The sequence below is a fragment of the Zingiber officinale genome, chromosome 11B (genome assembly GCF_018446385.1).
Source record: "Zingiber officinale cultivar Zhangliang chromosome 11B, Zo_v1.1, whole genome shotgun sequence".
Taxonomy (NCBI): Eukaryota; Viridiplantae; Streptophyta; class Magnoliopsida; order Zingiberales; family Zingiberaceae; genus Zingiber; species Zingiber officinale.
Genome location: NC_056007.1, coordinates 57,483,801 through 57,506,628, shown reverse-complemented (window position 1 = coordinate 57,506,628; position 22,828 = coordinate 57,483,801). Strand labels below are relative to the sequence as shown.

Below are 22,828 nucleotides of genomic sequence, written 5' to 3'. Positions count from 1 at the left end.
TAATTACATTAATTTCATACATATTTATATCCCTATACTAACTTCATATTTATATATATCCACATATATATCACATATACATGGTAATATATTTAATTCATATTATAGTTTCTTAACACTAATTCATTAATTTGATATTGAATCAAATTATATATTTCCATATACTAAGTTCATATATATATCTATGTATATATCACATATAAATGGTAATATATTATAGCTTTCTAAATATACAAATTCCATTAAATTTATATTATATATATAATATACTATTAATTTTTAATTTGAAAATCTCCTATATATATATAATTTCACATTGAAGATATATCTATATCTTCCATTTAAATATCCTATATATATATCTAATAATTTTCCTATTCCCATTATTTATGCTATATACTTTATATTTCCTATATTATTTATATGAATCAAATTTCCTATATATATCCATAGTTATATAGATTTTTATACGAAGACTAAGTCATCAATTTAATATAATTTTATATGGATATCTATATATAATATAGATATATAATTCATATATTATATTATTATAATTTCCTATTCATTATTTACACTATAAATATGTTACGTTACTTATATAATATATTAATCTTATATATTTTTTTTATTCTTATTTAATTATAGAGTTTAGATTATATATAATATATTATTTATACTTTATTTCTATATACGTTACACATAAAATATTAATCTTGTATTTTATTTTTATTTTTATTTTTATTTTCTTATTCTTGTTTAATTATATATTTTATATTATATATAATATATCCTATTATTTTTTTAATTTGATTAATCTAAATTCCATAATTATAGGTTAACTTAATTAATCCTAACTAAATTCATCAATTTAAATTTGTAAATTTTTAATTAAATATGAATTCTAATCCAATTACAATTAATTCAATAAATATCCATAATTAAATAAATTCAAAATCTAATTAAATTTTAATTTAATCCAATAAATATCCTTAATTGAATAAGTGATTTTGGATTTACTACAATTCCTCTCCCCTTAAATAAAATTTCGTCCTCAAAATTAACACTTACCAAACAATCATATGTAGCGGCTTCTTATGTCTCCCTCGGTCTCCCAAGTAGTTTCCTCCTAGGTTCAATTTGACCACCTAACTTTGACCATTTTTATCACTTTACTCTGTAACTTTTAAGCATGAGATACCTGGGCTGTATGCAATATATCACTCAACGTCAAAATTCCTACAATTACTATACTGTCCTCGAATGTTCTCCCAAACTTACTTAGGAAAGAAAATTTTAAACTTCTAAGACATGTTATGATCAAAGGTTCGACTATGACCATTAAGTTCCTAAGTTTTAAAAAAATGAATTGTTCCTCGTACTCTTTCTTTTATATTTATTTTGATTAACTAATATTTGTCTATCTTTGCTAAATTCAGAAAGGAAAAGAAAATGTTGAATTTTATTTTTAGGGCTATTAACCCTCTCTAGCCAACTGCATTGGGTCCACATTGGTTTGGTTTTGAACCAAACTTAATTATAGCAGATCAAATTGCTATTGGGTATTGGTTTGGGAGATGAGTTACTCCCCATGTTATTGTGAAGAGGTATATATATATATATATATATATATATATATATATATGATCCATGAGGAAAGAATTTATAATTCATTGGAATTAAACCTAATAGTGATTTAATTTCTCTCCTCTTCTCTTTCTCCGGTGTTGTCAATTTTGACGTCGACGCCACTAATTGTCAATTTCGATGCTAATACCACTTGACAACTGAACACGCAACTCTCATTTTTTTTTCATCCAAACTTGTGATTTGCATGGATGGATTTTATTATTTTTATAATACATTAAAATAAATTATTTTGTAATTCAACATAATAAACATATTATACATAAAATATTTTTTTATTTATATTTATTAAATTAGTCAAAATTATTTAAACTTCATTCACATTATTTTAATATAAGTTAAAATCACGATAAATTGAAGTCAATTAATATATGCTAAGTTGTAGTAACCTTTTAATAGTTTATGGTGATTTTGATTGTTGAAATGATTTTAATCAAAGTAATTTGATTAAATAATTTAAATTTAATTAAAATCATTTTAAGATAGTTAAAATCACCATAAATTCAAACCATTTAATGTATGCAACAAAATTGTAATAGCCATTTAATGATTTTATGTTGATTGTGACCTTGCTGAAATAATTTTAATCAAGTCTGAGAAATTTTGACTAAATTGATAAAATAATATTTTATTAAAAAAAACTATATATAATATTTTTTTATCAAGTTGAACTAATTTATTTAAATATGTTAAAATAATTACTATAATAATATTAAAATAAGAGTATTTTTAATGTGAGAAATATATGAGACGCCTTTATAATTTTTTTTTTCAAGAAAAATATTTATGATTCTAATAATTAGAATTAGAAGTGTCTTTCCCATTTTTTTCCTAACATAATAAACCATAAATCCCCATTTCTTGAAACATTTATTTCTTTCAGGTTAATCAGCACTTATATCAATTTGGTGATGCCTAAGGCGATGGCAGAGAGGAACCGCTGCACGCCGTCCTCCACCTCCAACGGCGACATGGCGCCGGTGTCCTTGAACGCCTTCTCGCAGTCTCTCGGCGCGTCGGCGCTGGAGCTCAGGTTTTTCACGGCGTCGTCCTTCCGGCTCTCCTTGATGGCGCTCAGCGCCGAGTCGAGATTATCGATCAGATTGCTGTACTCTTTGTTGCACGTCGACAAGCTCTCCTTCTCTGCATTGTCCTGCGAGCTCTTCAGCAGCTCCTTGATCTTTTCGGTGACATGCGTCGCCTGAATCGACGACAGCTTGGTGGCGATGAAGGCGAGGCCACGCACGTTGACGGCATCTATTTCAGGGATGATCGATTTCAACGTCTTCACGCAGAAATGGTACACGATGCCGGTAGGGTCTTTTTTGGTGATAGTCTTGCATATGGACTCCACAGAAGCGTGCGCCACCGGCGAGAGGAGGAGGAGGAGGAGGGCGGCGAGAGCGAATGCAGTAGCTTGCCTCTTCATCATCTTCAACTAGTTGCTTGATTCTCTTCAAACTAAATTATGCAAATTTATAGGGCTATTGCCACAAATTTTGCCTAAAAATTAATTGAATAAAAATGGAAGGATACCTGTGCTTTTATTGTAAAAATTAATTAAATTTCATTTTTTTAATTAATTTTAGCATTTAATTAGATGTAGTTTATCGGACAAGGGCACTTGGGAAAGTAATATAATTGTTTCGATTAATATTTGATTGAAAAAAATATGTGTAATTTTTGAAAGTGTTTAATTTATTTACACTTGATATTGGGGGATGAAATTTTCTTCTATTAAATATTTATATTATATTTCTGGAAAGGAATTTATGTATTTTAGTATGTTGTAATTAATTTTTTTAATACTAAAAATTCAATTATTTTTATACTAAATATTTTGATAATACTAATAATAATTGTATAATAGATTAAATAAGTTAAACTTGAAAGTTAAGTTCTACACCGTTTGTGATAAAATTTTATATTAATTGATTTGAAGATTTAGCTAGATTAAATATCATTCTCTATGTTAATAATTTTCATAATTTTATTAAATGATAATATTAATAGAATAGAATAACACATTCATATTATTTTTTTTAAAATAATTACATTAAACAATTAATTATAATATTTTAAATAAATTATACTCATCAAATTAACAGAATGATATATTTGTTGTGCAATTAGCAATTTAGTAAAGAAGACAAAAGATGTGTATTTCTATCTAGGAATGTTGGGTTAAAAAAACTTTAAAATGGGCAAGATTCATTTTAAGTATTATTTACTATTACTATTACTTTTTAACAAATTAAAATTAATTAATTAGTTACTCATTTTAATATATTTTATTTTTTGCTAGTTTTGAATTGAAGGCTAATATAATTTTAATTTTTAACTTAATTTTACAAAAAAAATATATTTTTGTAAAAGGAAAATATTTGATGTTGACTTAGATAATTGAGTCATGTTAGAATCATTGGAGTAAAAGGTGATATCGTTTACTCCAAGTGGTCAAGTATCGTTGGTCCCCTAATAAGATATAGACAGATAAATTATGGGAGACATTTTACCCTAATATAGTGATTCATTGCATGGAGGAGGTCAGACACCCTATGAGGTATTTTACACTCGTTAGAAATTGACCCCAAGATCTATTGGAGTAAACACTCATGTATGTACTAACTGAGCATGTTAGAATCGTTGTCCTGGCTAGAGGGGGGTAAATAGAGATTCCAAACTCTCATCGTTCAACATTCATCATGCCCGTAACAAGTACACAATAGAACAAACACAAAAGACAAATCGATTTATGTTGTTTGGAATCCTTGATTCCTACTCCATAGTTGAGTCTGAGCAATACTCCACTTTCTTATTACCATATACTTTCGATTGTCAAGTGCCCAATCAACCATAATCCACTTAAACTTTTTTCTTACCAACTCCCGGTTGGATTTTCAATCATCAAGTGTCTAGTTAATCGTGACCTACTTGGACTTCTACATTATCAACTCCCTATTAGATTTCTAACCTCCAAGTGTCTGGTCAACCGTAACCCCACTTGGACTTCTCCATTGCCAAGTATCTGATCAACTTTGATCCACTTGACTTTTCGCTCAACCTTCCACATCCATATCCACATCAATTTTGATTAACTTGATCTGAGATTGATTGCACCTATAATCTTCTTCTCTAACAAACTCTCTTTCTATTTGACGCCACACTCTCGTCAACAAACATATTGATCAAATATCAAAATTCAACTTGAGCCAAATTGAGCTTGGTTAATTTGGTTAATCTTAACCAGAGGTGGATTGTACAAACGATCTCCACCCTTTTTATGTTTAAAAATATATTTAAGTTAGGTCAACTCATTAGCCCTTCTTATGCCAAAACATAAATAAAGGTTTCTAAATTGAATTCTTCATTCTCCCTCTTTAGTGTACATCAAAAGTCTCCTCAAATTCCATATGCCAACATCTCAAAGGTTTTCTACCTTCTATTTTCTCTTATGCTAAACTTTGAGCATACAATCCTTCAAAAATATATATCTCCTTCATTCACCAATTCTTGCAATTGTTCATTCTTTCCATTTCATACCTAAGTCATTTCTTATACCCTTAAAGTGAACCAAAGCATGTTCCACTTCAATCATTACATTAATATTATTTTAGAGTTCCTAAACCTTATAAAATTCCCATTTCTATGTTATGAGATTTAAAATTGAAACTTGAATCTTAACCCTCTTTCAATTTCTCATTTTTCTCCCTCTAACATCCCTTCATTTTCATTAAGAAAATTCCCTTCAAATGCATATCCAAATATGTCAGAGAGTTAGGGATAGCAAATATACGAAGAAGTGAGTAATATGATTAAAATAAAGTAAATCACTCTATTCGCCCCCTCTAGCTATTAGGACCCATGCAAGCTTGGGGTGAATAGCTTCGTTTACATTGAGTTGATTGTAGAATGAAAACTTGAATAAATCAACAACACAATGAAAACAAGGTTAGTTTTACTTGATTCACCGCCTCCAAAGGCAACTACGTCAAAGGCCTAGTCCTAATGAACTACCACTATCCTTCTCCTTCTTGGATACCTTATAGAGGACAATAAACCTCTTTCAACTTGTTTCTTGCAATCAATACAACAAAAAACCAAAATGCAAATACAAATACAAATGAAAGCAAAACAACTTTACTAATGAAATTTGGTTTTGGATGCTTTCTTGTTGTTATATACTGTCTCTTGATGGTAAATAATGCAACAACACTTCGTCTTTAATCCCTCAAGAACTAACTATGAAAATCTCCTTGAAACCCTTCTTTTATAGCCTTTAGGTCAAGATTAAATTCTGGCTATAAGTCAATTGATCTTACCGATCAGTCGATTGATCCACTTAGATTCAAACTTTGCTTTGACCTATCAACTCAATGGCTCCATTTATCTCAGTATCAGTTGACTACCCATTGTCATTAGTCAACTATTGCCTAATCAGTCAAATATCAAAGTCAAGTTCAGAACGTTTTGTTCGCTCGAATAGTGGCATCAGTCAATTGATACACTCTATTAGTCGACGAGTGACATAAGTCAAGTTTTATAATATAATTTTGAAGATTCTATTTGTTGCTATAGTGTCATTAGTCAATTAATCAAACCCATTAATTGATTGTTATTATATAAAATTATTGTTTATGATTATTGTATCAAATTTCTATTCATAATTACTATACCATAGTTACTATAGCAAATTCTAAAAATATTTCAAACCTAACTTTGGGGTTTAGAGTCCATCAATCAATCAATATAATCTATTAATAGACTAATACTCATGTTTCATCTTTATCAAAGTCAAATTCTCATCTTCCTTGGTGTCTAGCTGACCTCAACCTACTAGGACTTCCTTTTCTCATTATCTAATTAACCTTGACTAATAACTATCATTTAAACATATTATTTTAGTGTGGTTTATCAGTGTTTCTATCTTCTTATGTATCAAAGTCGATGTTTTTAGTGTGTTTCATGAGTTAGAATATTTGGTAGTCTTCATTTCAATCCCTATTCATTTGATGAATATTATTTGATTATATTTTATTTTACAGGCATTGAGCGAGACAACAATTGAGAGGAGGAACATCGATTTGGTCCAATCTAGTTTGGTTCAATTGCACATGCTTAGAGGAGAGCAAGGAAAGAAGAAGCCTAGTTTTAGAAGGCTAAATCAAAGCCCAATTAGAGGAACCCTAATATCAACTCCAATTTAGCAAGTGAACTGGTCTGGTTCAATCTGGTTCAAGAAGGAATGGTGTAATTGGAGATCAAAATGGGAATTTGGTTCAATTCAAAACCGGTCCGGTTTAGCTGAGGCTTTTACAAGGGAAACCAGTTCAATGAAAACTTGGCTTCGGGCAAAGTACGGTTCACGATTCTCTTCGTCAAATCCTTCGGCACCCCAATTCCTCTTCTCCCCATGATCTGCTCCAAGAGATGACTATTGGTGTGGGATGCATCCGACGATCAAACCTGGGTTTTAATTATGTCAAAAGGTCCAAAGTTAAGTTGTCTTATTATCTAACAAGGTTCATTGAGTTTGCAAGAAAGTCCTAAGTTGTCTAAGGCAAAAATCCTAGTGGATTCTAGGCAGGTGGAAAACCCTAGGGGTGGTAACCCTAGGTCCTAGGGAGTGGTAACCCTAGCCTGAGGAAAGTCCTAGCTGTAGTTAGGCAGGTGGAAAATTCTAGGGCGTGGCAACCCAAGGCCCTAGGGGGTGGTAGCTTAGGCTGAGGAAAACCTTAGGGGGTGGTAACCCTAGAAAGAAAGTCTAGGTGATCTGGAGGATCAATCTGACAACAAGTAAACTGTCTTAAGAGGAGTAGGTGAGGACGCGTTCCTCGGCGAGGGAACATTAGGCGTCAGTTCAACCTAAGGATTTCAAGAAATCCGAAGTCAGAACCGGACAGTCCGAAGACTGTCAAATGCTTTATTTTTCATGCCTACATTGTGCTAACTTTGTTTTGCATGGCATGGTTGGTTTCTTGGACTAATGTATTTTGCAGGAAGCGAATTGGGCATAATTGGCTCGGATGAACAGTGCCCGAGGCACCTCTAGGGCTGTTGGAGGCGCCTCGGGCGCCTTGGTTGCAGCTGTGTAGGAAGCAAGTAGAAGGCGCCTTCCAAGGATGCTGAAGGCTCCTTGGACAGCCGATGGAAGGCGCCTTCCATGGATCTTGAAGGCGTCTTTGGGTGGATAAGCAGCGCAGATCGCGGAAGCCATCGTCTCCGATGCGGAAGGGATAGGATCCGAGTTGGAGGTGCCTTCCATGGAGTTGGAAGGCACCTTCAATAGCCTATATAGGCTGGTGCGAGCAGATGCCAAGGTACAACAAAAAACTTACAATCCTTCTTCCGTGTGCCGCTCAAAGGATAATCCGACAAAGTTGTAACTCGACTAAGACAATCGGATGCCTTAATTTCTCCTTCCTTATTTGTTGATATACTTTTTAGTGCATTAATATTGTAATTCAAAGTTGTAATTTTTTGAATCTATAGTGATTGCCCATCGAAAGCACTCTTATGTGCGGGCCTTGGAGTAGGAGTCGCCGTAGGCTCTGAACCAAGTAAATCCTTGGTGTTCTCAATTGATTTCTATTTATTCCGCTGCGTGTTTACTCAAAATGAAAGTGAAAGCCACGAGTACTATTCACCCCCCACTAGTGCTTTTCGATCCTATAATTGGTATCAGAGCGGGGTCACTTCGAATCGCTGAAACAACCATTCAAGTAATTTTATTTCTTTCGTGGTAATTTTTAAATTTTTGAAGTCAATCGGAATCGGTAAAATTATCACATTCCAATATATTTTATCGATCGAGTTCTTTTGTTTCTCGAAGTTGGTGTAAACACCACCCGAGTTTTTATTATATATTCACTTGTTCCCGCACTACTAATCCAAGACCAAGTCTTGGAACCTTTGCTCTCTTTTTATTGTGTGCGAGGTTATTATATAAATGGCTCACCAAGAAGGGTATAGCACTGCAAGCCCTCCCCTCTTCTCTAGTGAGGATGTTGGCTACTGGAAGAGCCGAATGGAATACCACCTCAAGACGCAAGTTGAGCTGTGGATAATCATCCAAACGAGTCTCGAACTTCCAATCGACGATGCTGGAAAGCTAGTGTCATGCTAGAACTGGGACACCATCTTGATGAAGAAAATCGAGTCTGACGCCAAAGCAACCTGCTCCCTTCAATGCGGCTTAACCAAAGAAGAGTTGAACCGAGTCGACCTATTCTCAAGCGCGAAAGAACTATGGGAGAAGCTGATCGAGCTGCACAAGGAAACTTTCGATATGAAAGTAAGTAAACATGATTTAATTTTGAATAAATTATAGAATATAAAAATGTAGGAAGGTGAGTCAGCGAACAAGCTTCATGCTCGCATACAAGATCTACTGAATAGACTACACGCGATCGACAAAAGGTGGAAAATCGTGACATCATCAGGTATGCATTAAATGCATTTCCGAGGAACACCTTGTGAGCATCCATGGTAGATGCCTATAAAGTGTCTAAGGATTTGTCATTAATCAAATAAGATGAATTATTTTCTGAATTTGAGTTACATGAGCAGACTAATACTACTCCGACCAAGAAAGGAATTGCTTTGATTGCAGGTATGAACAGAACACAGGATGCAAAAAAAAGCGCAAAACTGAACCCGAGTCTGAAGAAGAACCAGACTCAAAAGATGACGATGATGAGATAGCATCCGAACTCATCAACCTTGTATGAAAGTTCTACAAGAAGAAGAAAGGATTCACCAAGAAGGACATCAACAAAGTGATTCAGTCAAAGACGGTACAATCAAGTCCAAAAGTAATGTTTGAGGTAACCTGCTATGGATGCAACAAAAAAGGGCACATCAAAGTCAACTGTCTGAACCAAAAAGAAGTGTAGAAGCAAAGGTAGAAGAAAGCACTACAGGCGACATGGGATGAGTCTTCTTAAGAAGACTCTAACGAAGAGCTTGAACAGACGAGCTTCCTCGCACTTACAGCTCGAGAACAAGTCGACGAATCAAAAATTGAGAGCGAGTCGGAAACAGAATTCGAAAGAAGCCATAGATTCGTATCCATATCCAAAGGACCTAAATCTACTGTAAGTACTTCTTAGATAACGAAATTGCATAATTTGGTTAATTATGTTATGCGTAAGTTAGCCAAATCCAACCTCCGAGTCAAGTCACTTCAAAAGGAGGTAATAATCCTTAAGGAGGAGACTAAACTACGTCCTTTGACTGCGCCAGCTCAAAATGGAAATTCAACTCAAGTCCAACAACTTGAGGAAGAAAATTCCAATTTGAAAATTCAAGTTAAAGAACTAAAGAATATGTTGGAACGGTTCACCTTGGGTTTCAAGAATCTTGATTTGATTCTTGGAAAATAAAGAGTCGTATACAACAGATCTGGACATAGATTTAAGGAAAAACAAAAATACAAATCTTACTTATCACTTGTAAATAGAGCAAATGGAAAAATAATCCAAGCATGGGTCCCCAAGTCGAACTTGATTAATCAAGTTGGACTTGGTAAATATTGGGTCCCCAAGGATCAAATTCACTACCTTGATAGACCCTATCAAGACTATAATCCAGGGGGAGCCAATAGAAAAACCATCTTTACCGATAAATAGATTTGTTTAATGCTTGCTTTACTATTTTTCTTATACATGTTAGACTATACTAGATAAGAACCTAGGCATGATTCACACTTGACTAGTTAGACCTAGGAGTTTCAGAAAGGAAATTAAATATCCAATTTCTTTGAAAGACTTTGTCTAAAAGTGGTGGATGATCCCATACCTAAGAAGGCCTAGTGCCTCGCCATAGCCTGGAAGTCAATCATTGAAATAAATATTTAATTGATTAATTGTAAAACCTTAGTCTAACTCAATTGTAAAACAATCCTTAAATGATAATCTAAATTAAAGATAAAATTAACTATTTCACAAAAACCTATAAGGTTCCCTGATTGATAATTTAGAAAAGGGTAAGACGAACTTAGGTAAAAATTTAGAATAAATTTTAAATTAATTAAATAATCTTAATCAAATTAATTAATTAATTAGTTAATCTTAATCAAATAAATAAATTAAATAAATTATCTTAATTAAATAAATTAATAAAACTGATAAATCTTAATAAATTAATCATTTAATAAATATTAATAAATTAATCAATTAATAAATAATTAATCAATCTAACCAATTCATAACTTAACTTAATAAATTCAATTAAACATAAAACGATCTCATAGTCACCCATAGGGATATCATGATTGAAAACCTAGATTGGGTGAGATGGAAAATAAGGGGTTGAACCCAATCCAATCAATCTTACAATCCTTTAAAATTGGTTCCAAATCAATACTTTATGTGTAGGAACATAACAATTTGGACCAATAGATGTTGAATAGTGGATGCTCCAGACACATGACTAGAGACCGATTGAAGTTTACCAATATAAAATTCAAAAATCTAGGGTCAGTTGCATTCGGCAACGATGGAACACTTAAGGTAATCGAAACAGGTAATATCAAACTGAGTTCTAATTTTTATATCCAAAAGTTTTATTGGTTGATCAATTGAAGTTTAACTTACTTAGCATTAGTCAGTTATGTGACTCTGGGTGCTTAGTCACATTTTCAAACTCTGAGTGTCTAATTAAAAATGTCAAAAATCCTAAAATTTCACTTAAGGGAATTAGAAAATAAAACATCTACACAATTGACCTATCAACCTCCTCACTTTGGTGTCTCCTAACACAACAAGAGGAAACTAAGTTTTGACACAAAAGATTGGGTCACACTCATACCAGACTCATTTCAAAAATGAGTCAAAATGGCTTAGTTAGAGGTTTACCCAAATTAAAAATTTTAGGAAATATAATCTGTAATGCTCGCCAATAGGGTAAACAAACCAAGTCAACCCACAAGTTAACCAACTTAAATAGAACTAACTCAATACTTAAGCTCCTACACTTAGACCAGTTTGATTCACATGGAGCCAAGTCTCTAAGCATAAAACCAATATTGCTTAGTTATAATTGATGATTACTCAAGATTTATTTGGGTAAAATTTCTAAAAACTAAAGATGAAACTTATGAAATATTTAAATCCTTTTGCAAGTTGATAGAAAATGAAAAAGATACTAAAATTAAAAGACTTAGAAGTGATCATGGAGGGGAATTTGAAAACCATAAATTTACTAAATTTTGTGGCATTAATGGATACAAACATGAGTACTCATGCCCTAGAACCCTCCAAAAAATGGTCTAGTAGAATGAAAAAATAGAACCCTAAAAGAAGCCGCTAGAACCATGTTAAATGAGTATAACCTAAATAATCAATTCTGGGCTGAGGCAATAAATACGGCTTGTTACATTCAAATCACTACAACAAAAATGTTAAAAGACAATGGATTTTATCCATTGTCGTAGGCCCTTAAAACCATTGTAAATGACTATGTTGTTAAAGTGCAAGCTATGACAACGGTTTATAACCGTTGTCTTTGAATGAAACGATAACAGTTTTGCAATGGTTTAAAACCGTTATCTTTGAATGAAAAGACAATGGTTTAAAACTGTTGTTGTTTAGAGCACTTTTAATAACATTGTCAGTTACAATAGTTTTTTGGGCTATGACAATATTTTTTAACCATTGTCTTTGAGGGTGATAGAAAACATCAATGATTTTAAATCATTGTCTTTTAAACTATTGTCTTTTAATACCAATATATCATATTTCAATATAAATATATAATAAAGAATCATAATCACAAAAGAAAGAATGTTCTCCATATTAATGTCATTCAAAATGTTACTTATAGAATAATTACAATCATAAAAGAAGAAACAGGTCTCATATTCAAATAAAATTTATCTAAATACAAATAGATAAATAAACTCTACTTACAACTAATAAAAAATAGCCAAAAGACTAGAAACTTGGGATGGTGATTCATGCCATGTAGGATTGCACTTAATTATTGTCAACCCAAGTCCCATCAAAATCTTCAACTTGTAGGATCTCATTAGGCTCCTCTTTCTCACTTGTTGATTCTTCCATGTCAACCTTTTCCAACATTGCTGATTATCTGTTCCATAATAAATCCCATCTTCCCCACACTAACTCCATCAAAAGTCTAATCTTTCCACCCCTTTGATAAGGCACCAAGAGATCAACAACCTATTGATCGAAAATAACATGAAAAAATATACATTCTCCATAATTTGGAAGGGATAACATACATTGATCGAGAAATAACAATCACAAATACAAAAGCATGTCGAACATTTTCTGAATTCATTTAATTAATATGAAAAAATATACTATGAAGTTAGAACACTGAAACAAACTAACTTCCTACAAACCATTCGATACAGTATCATGAAATGAAAAACGGAATGTTATCTGTTTTAGCTCTCTTTTGAGAAGCAACACTTTCGTGGTGAATTTGATATAAATGTTAGGATCCTTCGTACGGCTAGAGAGGGGGGTGTGAATAGCCGACCCCAAATCGATCGCGTTTCTTCCTACAATTCGTTAGCGCAGTGGAAAAACAAACAAGGAAACGAAAACAAGAAGATCAAACCTCAACGCGTCGATGTAACGAGGTTCGGAGATGATACTCCTACTCCTCGGCGTGTCCGTAAGGTGGACGAAGCCTCTCAATCCGTCGGTGGATGAGTCCCCGGAGAACCGGCTAATAATATACTCCTTGTGGGTGGAGAAACCTCACCACAATCTTTTGCAACAGCAAACAAAGGAGTACAACAATAGAGACAACAAACAAGAACAATAGAAATTGTAAAACACTTGCTTGCCTCTTGTTGTCGACTGGAACCTTGATGAAGCAGCAGCTTCTCGGATCCAAACTCAGCTAGAAAACCAGCAGCAGCGATGAGAGCTCAGCAAAGCTCAAGAGCACACCAGCAGCTCAGTAGTCGAAGAGCGAAGCTCAAGAAGAAAAGAAGAAAAGCAGAAGCCCTCGGCCCTTTATACCGCGAAGGAGAAATGAAGAAACTAGCCGTTGCGCAAGCTAGAACTCGATCGGTCTACGGACCGATCGGGACTATCTTGATCGGTCCCCCGATCGTCGATCCGAAACCTCATGCGTACTCGATCGATGCGTGGACCGATCAGACAACTAGATCGGTCCACGCCGATCCCAACTGGCCGTGCTTCGCGACATCGTCTCGATCGGTCCCCACCGATCAGGGGATCGATGCGTGGACCGATCACCGCTTCTTTCGCCTCTGTTGCTTGCGATCGGTCACCGATCGATCAACGAAGAGCTTCTGTTCGGTATCTGATCGGTCACCAGACCGATCAGAGCAAACAAGGTATCACTGGATCGGTCTGGTGACCGATCCAGAGCTTGGTTTTTGCCCAAACCAAGTCCCAAGACTTCCAAACCAATATCCGGTCAACCTTGACCTATTGGTTCATCATGCTTAGCATCTGGTCACTCCCTTGACCTGCTAAGACTCCCCACCAAGTGTCCGGTCAATCCCTTTGACCTACTTGGACTTTCCAACACCAGAAGTCCGATCATCCCTGATCCATCTGGATTTTCCAACACCAGAAGTCCGATCATCCCTGATCCATCTGGATTTTCCCTTGCCTGGTTTCACTCACCAGCACTTTCCAACTGCCTAACATCCCAGTTAGGACTTTCCCACTGCCTGACTTCACTCACCAGGACTTTCCACACTGCCTAACATCCCAGTTAGGACTTTCTTACTGCCTGGCTTCACTCACCAGGACTTTCCCACTGCTTGGCTTCACTCACCAGGACTTTCCACACTGCCTAACATCCCAGTTAGGACTTTCCACTGCCTGGCTTCACTTACCAGGACTTTCCAACTGCCTAACATCCCAGTTAGGACTTTCCCAGTGCCAAGTCTCCATACTTGGACTTTTCCAGTGCCAAGTCTTCATACTTGGACTTTTCGCGTGCCAAGCTCCCTGCTTGGACTTTTCCGTGCCAAGTCTCCATACTTGGACTTTTCCAGTGCCAAGCTCCCTGCTTGGACTTTTCCGTGCCAAGTCTCCATACTTGGACTTTTCCAGTGCCAAGCTCCCTGCTTGGACTTTTCCGTGCCAAGTCTCCATACTTGGACTTTTCCCGAATCAGGTCAACCAGGCCAACCTTGACCTACGGTTGCACCAATAATCTCCCAAACATCTATTCTTGTCCCACATCAAGAATAGAACTCTCTCACGAGTGTCAAACATCAACATGCAACACAACTAGGTCAACCTTGACCTAAGGTTGCACCGACAATCTTCCCAGGTCAAACATCAAAATACAACTCGAGTCACGTCAACTCGAGTCGGGTCAACCAGGTCAACCTTGACCTAAGGTTGCACCAACAATCTCCCCCTTTTTGATGTTTGACAAAACCATAATCAAGTTAAGTTAACCCGATAACCTAACTTAGGTTTTCCAACCATCTTCCAATGTCCAATGTTCTTTCCTTGAACATTCTCTGGACATTCTCCCCTTAGGTTAACCCGATAACCTAACTTGGGTTCTCCAATAATTCTCCCCCTTTTTGACATACATCAAAAAGAATTCCAATGTTCTTCCTTGAACATTCCTTGACATTCTTTCCCTAGCTTAGGTTAACCCGATAACCTAACTTGGGTTCTCCAATAATTCTCCAATGAACACTCTCCCCTTTCATCAAAAAGAACAAGGAGGGTATCAAGGTCAAGAGTTTCTTCCTAATGAAAGTCCCATACCTTTCATTTGAAACTCTTAATTTCCCCCCTTGATACTAAACTCAACAATCAACTTAGTGATAATCCCATATCACTAATCCTCAAGAGTCTTAAGGAGTAAAAACTCCCCCTAAAAGTCAACTCCCCCTTGACAATTAGGTAAAACTTCCCCTAAAGGTCAACTCCCCCTTGACCATTGCACCAACAATGTCTTGGCGAGTTTCAAACCTTTAGAAATCCACAAAACACCACTTCCATAACTGAAATTTCAGACAACAGCTGAAAAATCAGAAATTCGGCACGCCTTGATCGGTCCCCAGACCAATCAGCCCTTCACCAGATCGCACTCGTGCTACTGGAACTCACTGGATCGGTCTGCAGACCGATCCACAACTCTCTGGATCGGTCCGCAGACCGATCAGAGCTTCCCTGGATCGGTCCCCGGACCGATCCAGACACTGAAATCAGAATTTCTGATTTCTCCTTCCGGAAATTCAGAAACTCCTAATAAATTCAAGAAAATTCCAAAAATTACGAAACTTTGAGGATACATTCCTCATATCATACACTATCATGGAAAAATAGTTTTCTATGAAAATAACTTCCATTTTCAAATCTTGATACAAAATTCAAAAACTTTGAAATAGTTCAAAGTTAAGTCCAACTTTGTATCACTTTGGTCAATGATGAATGCTATCACTAGGAAAGCTTCATCAAGGTTTTTCAAAACAATTTTGAAATGATTTCAAACTCTTTAATTTGGGACCACAATCTTAGGGCTATATGCACATGACTTGTACACAAGCTTTCCCTATGATCCCCCATTTCTTGAATTAGGCTCATCTAGGTACAAGAACTATGCACCTTGATCCTAACTCATGATCCTAATATCTCACACACATCTAAAGTGCATCAAACACATCCAAGTCAATTTTGATGTGAGATATGGGTTTAGGTCATCTTAGGCTAAGTTCTCATGCATTTTCTAAACACCAATTTGATCTCAATATCAAATTGTGTTTCTATCCTTAAATCAATTTCATTGATTATTACTGCAAGAGATGATGACATGGCATGACATAATATCATAAATGAAAACATGTGCCAATGTCATGATATCATGGCATAAAGTATGAAACTTAACTAAAGCATGACATATAAAGAACCTAAGCTTTATCATGACATATCAAATGATGATAAATTAAGTATGATGTCATGACATGGCATATGGCAAACAAAATATGGCAAGTAACATGTAAAGGTATAGGAAATACCTAATTCTAGCCTTAGTTGCCATTTTTGATAATTTTGATCATTTTTCCATAGGTTCTATATTCCTAAGTGTAATAGATCTAAAATCATATATCAAAGATGTTTAGATCACTATGTGCCAATTAGATTGACTTAAGAGAACTCCTCAAATGTAGTTGGCACATCTCCTTAGGAATAATTGTTAAGTTCATTTTCAAGGCTTGTTCACACCTTGAAAATTCCTAAAGTGCCACCTTTTGCCATGATTAGGTTAACTACCTATTCAAGTAAGGTTGGCACACCCTAACTCATCTAGCGTGATGAAATCACGCTCTTAGGAACCCAATACCTATTTGAGCTCATTGGGTTCACTAAATATTCACTAGGGATGACTTCCCTAGCAACCCTCCTAATGACTCTCTTAGGCTTTAAAGCCTTGGTCATTTGGGACTCATCAAGATCAACTCTAGGGGTGACTCCCCTTGTGACCTTGGTGGTGGTCTTCCTAGCCCTAGGTTTTGTTCCATAATCGAATGGAACATTATGATAAGTGGGCTTGACCAATTGGGACTTAGGTTTGTGACCTAAACCTTTCTTGTCCTTGGACATTGGTTTTTGACCCTTAAACCCTAGAGATGACTTCCCTATGTTTTTAAGAGCCTTTTCCAAATTATCAAGTCTTGACCTCAAGACTTGATTTTCTCTCTCTAATACCTCAAGTTTTAATTTGTCATTTTCTCTTGAGATATTCCTAGGCATGTGTCTAGTCTTCTTGGGATTTCTACCTAGGTTTTCCTTAACTTTAGAAGCGTTAATCCTAGGGTTGGTATTTCTAGTGTTAACCTTACCTAGGCTAACATGTTTAGCTCCTAAGCACATGTATTGGTTCCTAAAGTTAACATGCTTATCATTATTAACAATTGCAACAAAACTACTAGCATGAGTTTTATTAGAATTGCAATAATGAACCTTAGAAGTTACCTTAGGGTTTGCCTTAGCTCCCCCTATCGTTGTGCCCGGTCTCTTGCCCTTGTGAGGTTGCCTCCCCTCGGACAATGGCTCCTATAGTGTCCCCTTTGCTTGCATTGGAAGCACACGATGTGCTCCTTGCCCTTGCGTTTTGGGACTCCGGCTTCCTTGAACTTTGGCGCCGGTGGAGTCTTTCTTACCCTCTTTGGACACTTACTCTTGTAATGTCCATGTTCCCTACACTCAAAGCATATTATATGTAACTTATTTGAAATTGAAATGCTTGAGTTACCTAGGTTTGGGGATGGGTGTGAGCTCTCTTCCTCATCCCTTCCGGAGGTAGATGTCTCTTCTTCTTGCTCCGAACTTGAACAAGAGGAACTCTCCTCCTCTTCTTCCTTGGATGTTGAGTAGCCCTCAACTCCCAATTCGCTCCCTCCATGATATGAGCTACTTGGCTCACTTAGCTCCTCTTCATGGCTTGAATTTGAGCTCTCCTCATGGAACTTTGCCAAGTTGTTCCACAATTCCTTGGCATCGTTGTATCTACCTATCTTATGCAAGATATCACTAGGTAATGAAAATTCAAGAATTTTCGTTACCTCGTCGTTGATTGTGGATTGGTGGATTTGCTCTTTCGTCCACTCCTTCTTCTTGATAGGTTTTCCTTCCTCATCCATCGGTGGGGAAAACCCTTCTTGTACACAAAACCAATTTAACATATTAGTCCTAAGAAAATACATCATCCTTACCTTCCAATATGTGAAGTTGTCGTGAGACTCGTAGAAGGGTTGAATCGTGACATCTTCTCCATAGAGATCCATCTCTAGCTTTGCTCCCACGGGTGTTGATCCGATGAAGAGCGGCCTCGCTCTGATACCACTTGTTAGGATCCTTCGTACGGCTAGAGAGGGGGGGTGTGAATAGCCGACCCCAAATCGATCGCGTTTCTTCCTACAATTCGTTAGCGCAGCGGAAAAACAAACAAGGAAACGAAAACAAGAAGATCAAACCTCAACGCGTCGATGTAACGAGGTTCGGAGATGATACTCCTACTCCTCGGCGTGTCCGTAAGGTGGACGAAGCCTCTCAATCCGTCGGTGGATGAGTCCCCGGAGAACCGGCTAATAATATACTCCTTGTGGGTGGAGAAACCTCACCACAATCTTTTGCAACAGCAAACAAAGGAGTACAACAATAGAGACAACAAACAAGAACAATAGAAATTGTAAAACACTTGCTTGCCTCTTGTTGTCGATTGGAACCTTGATGAAGCGGCTTCTCGGATCCAAAGCTAGAACACCAGCAGGAAACTCACGCAGAGCTTCAGCAGCGATGAGCAGGAGAGAACTTCAAGAAGGAAGAAGAAGAAGCCCTGTAGAAGCCCTCAGCCCCTTTATACCGCGAAGGAGAAACAGCGAAGAAACTAGCCGGCGTCGCAGCTAGAACTCGATCGGTCTACGGACCGATCGGGACTGTCGATCGGTCCCGGACCGATCGATCGCTCATGCGTACTCGATCGATGCGTGGACCGATCGGGAATGGATCGGTCCACGAGACCGATCCCAACTCTGGCCGTGCTTCGCGACATCGTCTCTGATCGGTCCCCGGACCGATCGGGACCTGATCGATGCGTGGACCGATCACCGCCTTTTTCTTGCGATCGGTCACCGATCGATCAAGAATCAACAGAGCTTGATATCGATCGGTCACCGGACCGATCGAGCAAACAGTATCACCGGATCGTGGTGACCGATCCAGAGCTTGGTTTTTGCCCAAACCAAGTCCCAAGACTTCCAAACCAATATCCGGTCAACCTTGACCTATTGGTTCATCATGCTTAGCATCTGGTCACTCCCTTGACCTGCTAAGACTCCCCACCAAGTGTCCGGTCAATCCCTTTGACCTACTTGGACTTTCCAACACCAGAAGTCCGATCATCCCTGATCCATCTGGATTTTCCAACACCAGAAGTCCGATCATCCCTGATCCATCTGGATTTTCCCTTGCCTGGTTTCACTCACCAGGACTTTCCAACTGCCTAACATCCCAGTTAGGACTTTCCCACTGCCTGGCTTCACTCACCAGGACTTTCCACACTGCCTAACATCCCAGTTAGGACTTTCTTACTGCCTGGCTTCACTCACCAGGACTTTCCCACTGCCTAGCTTCACTCACCAGGACTTTCCACACTGCCTAACATCCCAGTTAGGACTTTCCACTGCCTGGCTTCACTTACCAGGACTTTCCAACTGCCTAACATCCCAGTTAGGACTTTCCCAGTGCCAAGTCTCCATACTTGGACTTTTCCAGTGCCAAGTCTTCATACTTGGACTTTTCGCGTGCCAAGCTCCCTGCTTGGACTTTTCCGTGCCAAGTCTCCATACTTGGACTTTTCCAGTGCCAAGCTCCCTGCTTGGACTTTTCCGTGCCAAGTCTCCATACTTGGACTTTTCCAGTGTCAAGCTCCCTGCTTGGACTTTTCCGTGCCAAGTCTCCATACTTGGACTTTTCCCGAATCAGGTCAACCAGGTCAACCTTGACCTACGGTTGCACCAATAATCTCCCAAACATCTATTCTTGTCCCACATCAAGAATAGAACTCTCTCACGAGTGTCAAACATCAACATGCAACACAACTAGGTCAACCTTGACCTAAGGTTGCACCGACAATCTTCCCAGGTCAAACATCAAAATACAACTCGAGTCACGTCAACTCGAGTCGGGTCAACCAGGTCAACCTTGACCTAAGGTTGCACCAACAATAAAGACACAGAAAATCATAAAATATTTTGGGAGACAACATTTAGTATTATTTAGGATAATTATTACATGGGTAATTATATCAGAATGCTGACACAAAGAAGGCGAAAGAGATTGCAACTTATCTATTTATATGAATAAATACTCACTTCTAATATGTTATAACAACAAAATATAAGTAGAGTAACCATGAAATGTATTTTTTGGATCCTTAACAAACTCAATGAAAATGGAAACAAAATATCAGACCTGGTGTATGTAAACTGAAGAGAAGAAAAAACTTTGAACTTAAAAGAAATGAAACGTAATTGATGTTTAATAGGGCTAAATTTCAAGATTGTAACATATATAATCAATTGCATTAGTACCATCTCCTGAGAAAAGATAAGTAAGGAAAATAGGCATGCATGTTATAGAGAAAATTCAGAAGACCACATGTTTTGATTTGGAGCAAGTCTATATAAAACATTCACTATACATTACCCTCCAATGCAATTGCTGACATGCCACATAAATGACTTTCAATGGACTCTGCATTTGAGGTAGCTTTAATTGCCCAAGGCGACAATGATATAAATAGGTGTTGCTAAGATTGAATGATAACCAAGATATAAAGCACACTAGTTAACATAAAATCACCTTCATTACACATTCTTTCAAGATTAGGAAACATTGTTGTGTAATTCCAGCATGTTAGAGCCATTACAGGAAAAACATAATTTAGCGACGAATTATTTCGTCGCTAACACATGTGTTTTAATCGCTAATAGTAATTCATGATGATAAATATTTGTCACTAACATAGTTGCTATAAGTGTGTCGCAAATCATATTTTCATCGCTAAGATTGACATAATCGCCACTAAACTACATATTGTTAGCGACATATTTAGTTTGATTCGTCACTAAATTGTAAATGTCAGCAACGACGTATGAGTAATTCGTCGCTAAAATTTACTAATTTTAACGACGAATATATAATAATTCATTGCTAAAACTAGTTGTTAGAGATGAATATATCAGAATTCACCGCTAACTATTTTTTTTTAAAAAAAAACCTGCTGACAAGATTCATCAATGAATATAAGGGTTAGTGACAAGAGAAATTTGTCACTAATGATATTTTTTTTCAAGATTCAATGAATACAACATAGACAGTAATAAAAAAGTAAACTAGTATATTTGACAAAAATTAATGCCATACATGATAAGGGACACAACTAAGTACAAAATCCTAATCTTTATAATAAAGGAAGATGCAATATAAATGCGCACTGAATTACTAAAGTAACAAGAAAAGTACCTTTGAAAATTCATCATCTGGAACTTGCAGTTTCTTCTGAATGCATATCTTGACATTGGCTAAAGTTTCACCTTCCTTAATGACTAATGATCCTGAACTTGCTGCAAAAAAACAAAAAACTTGAAGCTCTTAGGGAGGTTTGTCTTCATAAGATATATAGAGAGGTAAAAAGTAATCATGGATCTGTATAATAATACAAATATCTAGCTACTCTAGTTTTTGGGATAATCCTTTATCGTATATAATAAAGTAATTGGAAATAAGTCGCTGTCAGTGCATAGAGAGTAAAGCATGTAGACATCTATACAAGGCAATTAAGTAAGAATGGGAAAAATTTCAGTACAGGTAAAAAAGGAATCACACAAGAATTTTTTGGCAAAGAATATAAAATACACCAGATGGTAATTATTACCAAAAGATAAATGCATCTATTTTATTCAAAGCTCCAAAAAATAGCACAAGTCAAACACATTATATTTGACATTTGGTTCTGATTAGGATCTCTATTAAAATGGTAAACATGAATCAAGAGATCGTGAGGCCCAAGATTTTTCTTTTCTTCTGGAATCTGCAAGGAGAATACCCAAATCCAATCAATCTTAAGATACTATTAAATCACAATATTTGACACAATATTGCACAAGTTTACCTTGAAAATGATAGGTCTCCTAACAGAGATAAAACATCACAATAGAGCATGTAATAAATTTCAGATAAATGTAAAAATATCCCCAATACAAACTCACCTCCTCTGCACACAAAGTACAATACTGATCATTAATGTTCTCAAACTTCTCACCAGGAAGAAAGATTTGCATGGATAAAAAGTAAGATGACGATTAAAATGCCAAACAACTAAACAAGAGAGGAATTCTAAATGTATGTAGAAAATATTGGCTTCATGCACAGTGATATTTTTTGGAAGTCTAATGTTGTGAATTGCCACCTAAAAATAAAACATCTAAGTTATAAGAAAATTTCACAAAACAAAAATATATAAAGAATAGAAGGATCAACCCAACCTCCTCTTTTGTGGCATGGTGGAATGCTACTTTTAGAGTTTTCAAACATTGCAATTCAGGAAGATGAAATATCCAATATCTCATAATACAATATTTTAGATGTCTACGTCAATTAAACTAGCATCCATTAATTCACTAAATTTACCATAA

At 36.2% G+C, this 22,828-nt stretch overlaps 1 protein-coding gene across 1 annotated transcript; it reads right to left on the bottom strand.

Moving 5' to 3' along the window:
• Positions 1-2,542: 2,542 nt before the first annotated feature.
• Positions 2,543-3,079, bottom strand: LOC122033940. Its single transcript, XM_042593086.1, has one exon. The coding sequence runs from the start codon at positions 3,077-3,079 to the stop codon at positions 2,543-2,545; it is 537 nt and encodes a 178-aa protein (XP_042449020.1).
• Positions 3,080-22,828: the final 19,749 nt, after the last annotated feature.

Coding starts and splice junctions, on each gene's coding strand:
- LOC122033940 (XM_042593086.1), bottom strand. CDS start 3,079: ATGATGAAGAGGCAAGCTACTGCATTCGCTCTCGCCGCCCTCCTCCTC.